Here is a 12,454-nt window from a genome sequence, read left to right as displayed (position 1 = left end):
TGCTCTTTTGGTTTCTATACAATATTTTAAAAATTTACAAATGCAATAAAAATATTGGTATCGGTATCGACAAGTACCAAAAATAAAAGTATCGGTATCGGGCGAGTACTGGAAAAAGTGGTATCGGTGCATCCCTAATCTAAATGGTTAAAACCCCCTGGTCTCTGGTACAGAACTGTAGGATACTGACAGAATTGAGGGTCAAATTCTAAAGTTAATACGAGTTAATACCAGTGCATCCAGAACACTTCCTACAATTTCTCTTTTGACAAACCCCCCCCCCTACAAACGTAAATGCGATTGAAACTGTCAACCACACAACATCTGATTGTCTTAAACAGCATTTTCTAGGAAAGGTTTGATATTGTCCGGACATTATTAATGATAATGATTCAATCAGTCTGAGTTTATAAGAGTTACAAGTGTATAAATGTACCAACTCAAAAGGAAAAAAGAAATGAACTGTTGCTGTTTAATTACTACATTTCTAAAATTGTTGTTTATTTAAATGTCGCTGTTATTGTTTATCATCATAAATGTATACATTGTAATTTGGATATCAGATGGTTAGTAGAAACACCGGTTAGTCCTCAGTGAAGTGACTGTTAAATTGAGTTGGTATAAAAATATCACTCACTTCCTTCGGAGGATGACTGTAGCCTGAATGTTGACTGAAACACAGAAAATAACAGTGTTAGACTGAAACAATCACATGATTATGCAAGAAAACAAAATCCCCCAGAACAAACACTCTTTCTCTCTCTCTCTCTCTGTGTGTGTGTGTGTCGGTCTACAGTCACTGGTGTTTCTCTCTGTGGTTTGGCTCTGCCGTGACTCACGTGTGTTCGGTTCTGTGGAGGTTCTGGCTGCTAATGTGAGCCGTGCCGTGACACTGCGCGATCCAGAATGACCTGTAATAATGCACCGCTGAGGTCAAAGGTCAAACACTACCATCTGCCGCTGACGGAAACACACACAGAACGCCATGCATAATCATGGGAATCAGTGAAGGCCGAGCCATTAATCCATCACATGCGACTCAAAACTCTCCTGTGTTAACCTGATCAAACTAACGCACACTAACTAAAACAACTCAATAACGTCTGATCAGAACACAGACGGCCAGCTGTTTAACTTCCTGTGCTTCTGGATCAACCAGGATGATTAGCGCGCACACACACACACACACACAGTCAGTCTGTTAGTTAAGGCAGTAAACTAGTTGTCTTACCTTCCTCTGTGTCCTGTGTATGATGGTATTAAAGGTTCAGGTCGGTCAGAAACAGAAATGAAAAGAAAGTCAAAATGTAAAAACAATAATATACATTAATAAGAGTCTTTCTAAGGAAATTTAACTAATAATTCACTCCTGATATAATGAACCACACTGAGTGTTATTACCATAAAACTAACACTTATTAAAAACTGTTTTCTTTAACTATAATAAAGCTGAAATAAAATAAACGTTCTTGTAAGTACTAAAAGTGAAAAAAAGGAAAATAAAAATGTAAAAATATAAATGTATATATATTTTTCTTTTTGCAAAAATTCTGTTCATAATTTTCACCACAGAGGGGCAGTAAAATCCTGAGGTTGAAAAAAAAAAAAGTTTTTTTTTTTCGGGAAAGGTTTGATCTGTACTTGACATTATTAAAGTATAAATTATAATGATTTACTCCGATACATTTACACACTTTCAACTCTAAACTCAAACTATTCATAAAATAACATTTAATTAGAGGAGAGACTGATACTTTGTACTACACTAACCATACATTTACAATTAACATTATTTAAAATAAAACTAAATGAAAAAATATAAACATTTTTAAATAAAAATGAAAACTGAATATAAAAATAGATTATTCAAAATATGAATAAATATTATAATAGTATAACACTGCTCTATAACTATATTTGGTAACACTTTACAGTAAGCTCTCATTTATTAACATTGTTATTTTATGTTAGTAAATGCATTAAAAAAAATGAACAATACATTTTTATGGCATTTATTAATCTTTGTTATTGCTAGTTAATAGAAATGCTCATCTTCATGTTAGTTCACAGTACATTAATGATACAACTTTTGATAATAATGTATTAGTAAATGTTGAACCTAACACTATTTATGTTTTAATAGATATTAATAGATGCTGTATAATTATTGTTAATTTTACCTAATATGTTAACAAATGAAACCTTATTGTAAAGTGTTACCCTATATTTCTTTTGGACAATTTATATTATTATTTTTATTTTTTCACTTTTAAATGTATTCAATTTTTTAATGTTTTCAATCAATTTGCATGTCTTTTGAATGTACTACATCAAACTTTATTTTCAAATAAAGAATAAATTGATCAGTGCATCCTCAGAATGAGTTCTTTACATAATATATACAGAAAAGAAGCTTTATGTCACGCAGGATGGAGAGCTACTCACGGCTGAAGTATCCGTGTCGATGGGCATAACACACTCCGAAAGCACAAAAAAACATGATCAGGCACAGCAGAACCACTCCAGCTATCACCGCCGCCACATTCAGATCATCTGTCAGACAGACACGTTACAGAGCATATACTCAAGAACAACAACAATCACCTGATGAAACGAGTTGGGAAACATTCACTCTGAATGTTATTCACATTCATATCTGAAGCATCAACACACTCCTACTGAATATGATTCATATAGCTGTAATATAATAACTATAAACTTTATGGAAGTATTATAGAATGAAAAGGCCAATCTGCACAATCACAAGCACTCTGATATTTCTCACATCAGGGTTTTTATATTGAATCTTCTTCACTATTATGATGATTGCACAGTGTTAATTTAGCATTATTTATTTACTATTATTGTTTTTAGTCATTTTTTTTAATAGTACAACTGCGATTTAAATTATTTTTTATTTCAGTTTTAGCTTTTATTTCCAGTTAGAAATTTGTGCGCTTCAACTTGAAAATTAGAAATGCTGCCATGGCAACTAACTAGAATAAGTTTAAGTTTTTCATCAAATATTTATATTTTATTTCAGCTTTAATCCAGGTAACAAAAATGGTTTTAGTTTACCACAATAGCCCTGATATTCATACATTCACTGATTTTAATGCAACTTACACTGACATTTGATTTGAACTAGCTGCTTTTCATCCAGGGTTAAGTTAGATATTATCATATCTAGTTTTATTAACTTCTAATAATATTCACAACAAAAACCTCATATTTACACCTCCAATGCATTACTGTAAACAAGACAAGAGAAACCAAAGAGCACTGCTTCTGTGGATCAGTGTTATTTATACTTTTAGTTTTTGTTTCATATTTCTAAAATTGATTTTATTTTTATATTTTCTGTTTTCATTTTAATTTCAAAGTTGTAACAATTTAGTTGTGTTTTCGCCATTTTTATAGTTTTGTTTTTAAAAATAAGCCTGTATAATTTTTAAGTTTTAGTTGTTTTAGATTTAGCTATTTTGGTACTTTGGCAACTAGGTGAAATAAAATAAGTTTAAGTTTTTTTAATTTTATGTTATTTCAGTTTATATTTATATTTTATTTCAAGTAATAAATTGTATCATTTTAGTTTTAGTTCCTCAAAAAGAGGTTTTGGGATATTTTGTCAGGTTCAGCTCAATTCTTGGTACAAATCTGTCCCCAAAATATAGTTAAGTAGGTACAAACACACACACGCTCCTCACCGATATGCATGTGTGTGCCCTGGCAGCTCTTGGCGGGTCCCACACCGTTTTTGGCCTCACAGTGATACTGACCCGTATCGGCTCTGCTGACAGTCTGGAACGTCTGACCCAAGCACAAGAGAACAACAGTCAAACACACCTTCATCTTTTTCAGTCAGGTTGAGAATCAAGAACCGTTCATGTTTGGACTCATGAATTGTAAATTTGAATCAATCTAATGACTCACTCACTCAATGATTCACTCAGATCGGTTCTTCATTTAGACACTGAATTAGGTCATTATAGTTTTTATAAACTGACTGGTTGTTAAACATTCAAAACAGAGTTTTCATACAATAAATGTTACTTCAGAAATAGCCCAAACATTTTTTAGCCCAGAATCATTTGGTTTGTTCTGTCTTTGTGGCGTGTGACTGAGTGTGTGACAGACAGTGTCAGTGTTATTCAGAGACGCTTGTGTCTGTCTGTCAGCATTACTTTGTCATTGTGACACTCATAACAGAGATGAAGATCTGAACATGAGGACATTCACCTCAAAACCGCAGCATGTCTTCACTTATACTGAACAGTCACTTTCATTCAAAACAAATGCATACAGCAATCTACACTGACAATATTAACTATTAATGACATGATTGTTTGGTAATTTTGTGATTATTCTCCAATTTGCTAATATTTGCCTTTAAATACATGTTTTTCCTTTTTTCAATAATCTCAGAATCTTTCTCCTTCACTCAGCTATGCTGTCTTCAAGAAGCCTCTTATCGCTCACTGATGAAGGTATGCTCATCAGTGGAAGGTGCCCGGATTGCCATCCCCTGCAGTCTTCCGGTGAGTATAACATCTTTATATTATACTGATAAGCTGTCGGTTCACTTCTTCACCTCTGCCACTGAACCGCAAATATAGAAGCCATGGCAGTTTGGGACAGAAAGTTTAGGTGATGGGCCTGCGACGTGTCAATTCTCACATCCACCTTGTTCACCTAAACCTCCCATGTCTCCTTCAGAATGAATATTCACTGCCTTTCTACCCATGCGGCCCCCACGCAGTGCTGCCTGAGCTTTTCTACCCTCCAGTAAGCAAAAGCCTTAAAGTCCCCATGAAATCAAAATTAAAGTTTTTTGGGTGTTAGTATCAATATGTTAGTCTTAAGGTTATCTATAAGGCAGTGTGCTCCAAAACAGTGACAAAATTCGCATTTAGAAGATATAAGCATTCAAAGCTTTTAGTTCGTCACTTCCGCCAAAATGGCTCAACGATATTTTTTGACGTCACTTCGTACTTCATTTTCTCATCAAATCTTCTGACCAATCAAACGCTCTCTAGAAGCCGAAGCGCCCGCCCCCTACACTATAAATAGACACTGAAGCTGCCGCTGAGATTGGTCGCTTGTTCACAGTCTAGTATTTCCTGTACAGTGAATGGCACGTAGTGTACAATGTAGGTGATAGGGAACGATTCAGATAGTGTAAATATGCTTTTGATTGGGGCAAATGAGGTCTGGTTTCACGTTGTGTCACGAGAACTGCGGCAGCGCGCACAGTCTGATCCGGACTTTGGCTCCGGACCAGAGACGCGATCGCACGGAGGTGATCATGCGCAAGTCGGTATATATTAAACACTTTTAAAACTACACAGTCTCAGCATAATTATGATCACTATTTTGTTTCTACTAAGAGTTTCATATTGAATCTAGGGAGTAATCTATTAGACTGTGGCTGTCAAATGTGGCTTTACCGAGCTCAACGGCTCTGACCCGTGCAGATATAAACAAAACGCTATTGGCTAATTTAAAAAGGGGGCGTGGCTGCTCGATATGTGCCGCCCTATCTTCCTGTTTCAGTTGAAATTACGTCACCACATAGAATAACGCTGCGTGTTTCAATGCACTTCAGGGGACCTTTAAGGACTTTGGTAGCAAGCTGCGCGGGCTCAGTTCCCACGTTATCCTCCCCCCTAAGCCGGGGCCTGAATTTGGCGGGAAAATAGCTTTGTCGCTGACAGTGCTGTCTATGAGAGGTTTACAGGGGTTCACAGACCCTCATTTGCACGATTCAAGCAACCCCCTGCCTCACAGCAGTGGCCTGCTGTGTATTGAGCAGGGAGAAGTTTAAGTCGCTCGATCACTTATTCACATGATATCAGCAGCCCCTTGCCTCAAAGCAGCGGCCAACCGTGTGCAGAGCATGGAAAAGTTCCAGACGGTCATTAATTTGCAGGCTATCCAGTAGCCCCTTGCCTCTGAGCAGTGGCCAATCATGTACAGAACACAGAGAAGTCCCAATCGCTTACTCACTCACACGATAGCATGCAGCCCCTTGCCTCAAAGCAATTGTTAGCCATGTACAGAGCTCAGGAAATTCCAGTCGCTCACTCACATGATATAAGCAGCTCCTGCCTTAGAGAAGTGGCCAGGCATGTACGGAGCACAGGAAAATTCCAATCATTCACTTGATACAAGCAGCCCCTCGCCTCAGAGCGGCGGTCAGCTATTAACGGAGTAAAGAAAGACCAGTCGCACTTATTTACGTGATGCAAGGAGTCCCCTGCTTTCAAGCAGCGACCACTGATGAACTAAGCATAGAGAAGTTCCAATCACTCATTCATTCACACGATGTAAGCCGTCCCCTGCCTCGATGCAGTGGTCAGCTGTGTACAGAGCAGTTTTTGACCACTTTGCTCTCTCTTACACAGCGTAAGCAGCCCCCTGTCTCAGTGCTGTGGTCAGCCATGTACAGAACACAGAGGAGTTCCAGTCACTCACTCATTCACGTGTTATAAACAGCCCCTGCCTTGGAGCAGCGGTCAGCTGTGTACAGTGCACTGACGCACTTTGGCTGCTCATTAACTCACATGGCACAAGCAACCCCCTGTCTCAGTGCAGTGGTCAGCCGTGTACGGAACACAGAGACATTTTTGGCCACTGTCAATTGGGTTGTCATTGCCACAGAAAACGGCTTCACACTAGGGTTGTGACGGTGAGGAAATTTTCCCACCGGTTAATCGACGTGTGACAACACCGGTAATACACGGTATCACCGCGGGGGCAAATTGTAGTGTCTGTTCTTTTACTGAACTAAATGATTTTTATTACTATAAAAAATCAAAACGACGGTGGGGGTCGGTGACGCGGTGGGCAAGTGACGTAACCGGTGTTGCGGCTTATCACCATCAGCACAGTCTATCGCGGCAAGCCTACTACACACTTCAGTTTGCTTGCAGACCGCCGTGATCATGTCAGAAGTGCCGGAGCAGAGCGCTCCACTTTTACGGGCAGAAATTCTCTCTCCCCTGACAAAGCAAGTGGTAGAGATAGTGCCTGATGAACAATGGGAATGTGGCTGGTACAGCCATTACTCCTTGGTTCTGGAAAAGGACATCCTTGCACATATTCTGCCCAAGGACTATTGTCCATTTAGTGCGTCTACTGCGCTGAAATGGGCCAACCAGCCGTGATCCTATTGAAGGGACCTCCTGTCCTGGCCGGGGGGGCACCATTTGGACCCCCAGGCTGGAGCTATTGGACATGCGTGTATGGCGGGTCAGTATGGAGTGAACCCGCTGGCTATTTCACAGACTGTTGTACGGGGATGAAGACGCGCTTAATTGTGGCTTTCTTACAAGAAAAGCAGCTCACTTTCCACGCTGAAAGTTTGTGGCCACTATAGCTGCTTTTTATAATGCACTGAAGTGTCGCTCAATGGGTAAACACCCCCTAATAACAAACTTCCCTCTGCCCTCGTCTGACACCTGTATAGGATTTATCATTAGTGCTCAGCGCGCTGCCAAACCCTTCCTTTGAGCCAGCTGAGGTGAGCGGTTTGAAAGCGCTCTCATTAAAGATGGCGCTACTGCTCGCTTTAGCTTGTGAGAAACAGGTGGGGGACTTGCAAGCTCTCTCTGTCAACAGTGCTTGTATGCAATTTGGTCTGAACGATTGTATGGTGAGGCTTACGCCTAGACTCGATTATACATCTAAGTGCTCTCAACGGCATTCAGAGCCCAGGTTATGACACGACAAGAGTTTCATTTTCAATCCAACCTGTGAGAACAAGGTGTACCAAAGGCGCGCCTTATGCCCTGTTAAGGCATTGAGTGCATATGTGGACAGACAAAAACAGACAGAATGTCACACTGAATAAGGGAAGCTATCCGATTAGCTTATGCCTCTTGGGAAGTCGAGTGGGTCTTCTCAAAACACTTTTGCTAGGTTTTATAACCTGGAGATTCCTTCTCTTGCACCGCATGTTCTGTCGGTGCAGTACAAGACGGCTGAGCAGCCACTGGATGGCTGAGTTGCCTGTTGCCACGCCCCTCCCTAGCATGCTTCAACTAGGTCAAAGCTGATATGATGCACCGCTCCTCGCAGCCATGCATGCATGATACAGCGTTTTATGCTTATTCACTAATCTTGACGGCCCCAGCTGCAAGTTGTCTGCCCCAGTATTATTCTTAGGACCTTGGCATGTCCTGCACATCTATAATGGACTTGTAATGTCTGTTTAACCCGCAAAGAGCTGGTTTTATGTTGTATGCACCAATACACTTGTTTCTTTACTATTTCTCAGTATATTTATAACCCGCTCATCGAGTCGGTTTATTGATGCATGCACCAATACACTGTCACTCTCTGTACTTTATCACATTATTATCACTCTCTGTACTTTACCAGCCCAGCGCGGCTTGGCTATGTGCAGGGAGGTACCGGAGGCGCTGGTGCGGCCTTGGCACTGTGCCAACTAGCTGTCTGAGTGCCTCCACTAGGTCCAGTACCCACCTGCTATTCACCTGCTTATCCACCTACTGTAGCATGTCGGACGTTTCTCCCCATATCAACTCTGGGTGGATTCACAGATAACAGTTTTTACACAGCGTGATTTTACTCGTTCCCCAAAGTGGCTTTCAGCCGCAGTGTCAAGAGAACGACTCGAAAGGGAACGTCTCTGGTTACTCAACATAACCATGGTTCCCTGAGAGGAGGGAACGAGACACTGCAGAGGCCGCCATGTAAAAACCTGCTCAGAGTTTACATATAGTTTGCTCAGTAAAAATATTCTGATATTATGACATTCAACGTCGAGCTATATTAGTGGATGGCCCAGCCCACCGTTCAAACAGCCAAACGCCAATGGCTATTGCAGATGCAATAGCAGGATTAAATAAGGCTTCAACATTCTGGAGAAAAGAAGTTTGTGTCTCGTTTTGTCCTCTCAGGACACCATGGTTACGTTGAGTAACCCGATACGTTTTACTGACATCACAGCAGTTCTTCTGGGGCTCTTATTAATGCTGTGTTTTGCTGTATTTTGAACTTCAATTGATTTTTTTATTAATTTTTAAATGTCAATTAAATATTTAAATCTTAAATATTTTCAGGAACACCTTTGAGTTTACATTATTATTTTGATATATATGCTTTAGGGCTGCCCCTGACTAAAGATAGTCAACTAGGTTGGTTGACGTTTATATGAATTGAAATAAACTCTTTCCCCGCCATTGACAGAATTTTCTGTCATTTATGAGACACCGCTCCCCCGCTAATTAAATTTTTGTGATTTTCTGTAAAGCTGCTTTGAAACTGTGTAAAATACAATATCACTAACACTGAATTGACTATATAGATACATTATAATGTAAACAAATAGAAGTCTTAAAGGTACAGTAGCAAAAACAGCCTGTTTAATTAAGAGAGAGGATAGTAAATGGTCATGTAAAACTACATTGGTAACACTTTACAATAAGGTTCATTAGTCAATATTAGTTAACTACTTTAGTTAACATGAACTAAGTATGAACAATACTTCTACAGCATTTATTAATCTTAGCCAATGTTAATTTCAACATTTACTAATGCATTATTAAAATCAAAAGTTTGTGAACATTAGTTAATGCACTGTGAATTAGCATGAACTAACAATGAACTACTATTTTCATTAACTAACATTAACAAAAATTAATAAATACTGTAATAAAAAAAAAAAAAGAAAAAGCAAAAGCAAGAAAAAAGATAAAATCCCCCCCCCCGTCCCACCAGACACCACATGAGAGACATGTGATGCACAACCAGCAGTATACAGAATGCCTAGACCTGACAGGAGCCATGAGAACTGTAAATATTACGAAATATTATTAAAGGATGAACAGGGTTGAGAAGGCCAGCTAAGACAGAGTATGTGAGGGTCAGCAAAGCCTAGTTTATCTCCATTTACTGTGGGATTGCGGGTTTTGAAAGTATTAGTGTCACGCACTCACAAACACATGCTCAACTCAGCAACTCTGAGAATGTTTGTGAAGACTGCAAAATACCGCTGACCGTGTGTCTTTGGGAAGAGAGGAAAAGAGAGGGGTTTAAGGAGTGGATGACCTAAACGCCCTAAAACTATCTTTCAAATGACCAACTCATACATGTCAGAACTGCTCAAACACACACAACAAAAAATTTAAAAAAAATAATTATTTATTCATGTACCAAAGCCACACACACCTGAACACACGTGCGAGCTTTATCTGACTAACCAACCAAATGTGTTTGAGTAACTAAACCCAAACGAATGACCGCAAAACCAGCCGTGTGAGGTTCTGAATGAAGACAAAGCTAGTCTATCAGCTGGGGAAATCACAGGGCTAAAGCCCGCTGTGTGTACAGCTAGCAGTGCTCCTGTATGCTAACAGTCGTGATATTTCACAGCCGAGCCCCCTGCCAGGACCCTGCTCTGAATCGAAATGCCACACTGCATTTCCTTCAGCCATTTTCCCCAGCTAGAAAGGGTTTATCAGTCAGCGTGTACCCCTGTGTGAGACATATGCCTCCAGCACAAGCCATTCTCCAATAAGCTTTATTGTTTTAATCATTATGACAAGCAAAGTCATTCAAACTGCAATTCTGACAAAGGGCATAAGTGTTTGAATAAGCACCATCTATATGTCTTAGGCTTGCGTTGTCTAATCTGCATACTCAACATCTGTTCCTCCGCCATGGAAAGCGTCTTAATGATGAACAAGACATATGATGTCATCAGCCGAAGCAGATGGATCACCGTCATCTATAGGTACAGCAGCGAATGACATTCTGAGGGCTTAAAGATGAGCAGATCCGCAGCTGTTCGTTCAGGAAATCACGCCGTCTCTCATAACCTCTCGCTCGCTCTGTGTCAGTCACTCACAAACACATTTAGGCTTCTGTCTCTATTGTTTGAGAGTGAACAGACAGGTCTCTCAGAATGATTGTGCTCTAGGGAGACAGAGACACCGTATGTGTGTTTGGTGGGGACAGGAAGAGGAAGCAGGAAGGTTCTCCAGGGAATCGGGATGCCATTGGACCTCTGCGGTCTCTGTGAGTGAGCGCTTTACAATGGCTACAGTAAAACAAAGCTTTGTAAGGCCACCCCCACAAACAAACACACACCACAAAAAGACCTTCCGTGGAAAACTGTCAATTACACGTGATGTATAACTTTCCCACCCGGGGAGTATTATTTTTCTCATACTCACTGGGGATTTTGCAGGAAGCGCGCAAGGGTTTGAAAACAGATGCATGCGCCTTTCAAAAGAAACTTGTGCCAAACCAAAGCGGTGGTTTGGAACAGATTTCCACATCAAGGAATTACGAAGCCACAGCCAAGGAATTGGTTGTTTTTGACCACAACAGTTCTGAAAATGCAGACATGGGAGGATTGTGGAAATGTATTGCAAAATCTAAAGGAAATTCCTTCACAATCAACTGATCACATCCATTGACAAGGTTCTACAACAGAAGATGACAATTCTATGTGCAGGACAATGACATGACTGTTTTGGATCTATTAACTCATTCCCCATTTTCCGTCATTTGTGAGACAACGCTTCCCTGCCACTGGTGTTTGGTAGGAGGTGCTATTACGCATCTTTTGAAAGAGTACTGAATGTCTTGATCAAAACACGGCAAAGAAGAAGCAGAAACAAGCGATTTCATATGTAAGCAGATGTAAAATAATGCAATCATCAAGCATATAAATCAAAACTGCCTAATGTTACCAAATGAAATGACGATCCAGGAAGTGGTATAGGACCGTGCAAGCTTTGGATGTGTTGATGGAAGCGATATATTCCATCTATGTTTTGATCATCATTCTGAATCTGATCCAGACGTAGTCTTTTTTACAAAAACACAATTTTCTCAGCTTTTTGTTCAAAATGTTGCTTTTTTCATGAAACTTACCCACATTACCCAAAGTATTGATAAAAAAAGATTGCATGAAGCTAGAATAATTTTTTATTGTTTTTTTAAAAACAGAGGCTCTGTTCTTTGTTTTGGCATATTGCATGTTCAGATATTCATACAACAAAATATTCTGGGGGCCTTTTTTCCACTTTTGTGAAAATGACCAAAAATGCTGGTGGCAGCTGGCAACTTAAAAATTTTTAAAAAAAAACGCTGGCAGGGAAAGAGTCAAATATACAATGGGGGGTGGGGAACTAAACCACAATGAGCCTTTAATACATAGCCTATTCCAAATCATTGGCAAAAGTAATGACTACGTGTTGGGAAAAATAGCAAGGAGATGTACAGTGGACACACCTTTAGAGAGAAATGCACCTTTTAAGCCGTGGAAGTCGTGGCCTAATGGTTAGAGAGTCGGACTCGTAACCCAAAGGTTGCGGGTTCGAGTCTCGTACCGGCAGGGATTGTAGGTGGGGGGAGTGAATGTACAGCTCATTTTAAGTGACGTGACATGTGATGTGACATGTGGCCAAGTATGGTAACC

The 12,454-nt window shown here is 40.0% G+C and overlaps 1 protein-coding gene across 3 annotated transcripts in view; it reads right to left on the bottom strand.

The window, feature by feature from the left end:
* jam2a (junctional adhesion molecule 2a) overlaps positions 1-12,454 on the bottom strand; it is a 33,990-nt gene that overhangs the window by 2,088 nt on the left and 19,448 nt on the right. For 2 of the 3 annotated variants that reach the window (XM_016538060.1, XM_016538059.1), the window contains exons 6-9: positions 3,708-3,810; positions 2,446-2,553; positions 1,232-1,244; positions 638-671 (exon numbers count right to left, since the gene is read on the bottom strand). In XM_016538060.1, the coding sequence (XP_016393546.1) occupies positions 638-671; positions 1,232-1,244; positions 2,446-2,553; positions 3,708-3,810 (258 nt within the window). Of the gene's footprint in view, positions 1-637; positions 672-839; positions 912-1,231; positions 1,245-2,445; positions 2,554-3,707; positions 3,811-12,454 lie in introns of all 3 variants that reach the window. The other variant, XM_016538058.1, reaches the window with a different exon arrangement.

The sequence above is a fragment of the Sinocyclocheilus rhinocerous genome, unplaced genomic scaffold (assembly GCF_001515625.1).
Source record: "Sinocyclocheilus rhinocerous isolate Xijiao unplaced genomic scaffold, SAMN03320098_v1.1 scaffold2051, whole genome shotgun sequence".
NCBI classification, from domain to species: Eukaryota; Metazoa; Chordata; class Actinopteri; order Cypriniformes; family Cyprinidae; genus Sinocyclocheilus; species Sinocyclocheilus rhinocerous.
This window is presented reverse-complemented; position numbering and strand designations above follow the sequence as displayed.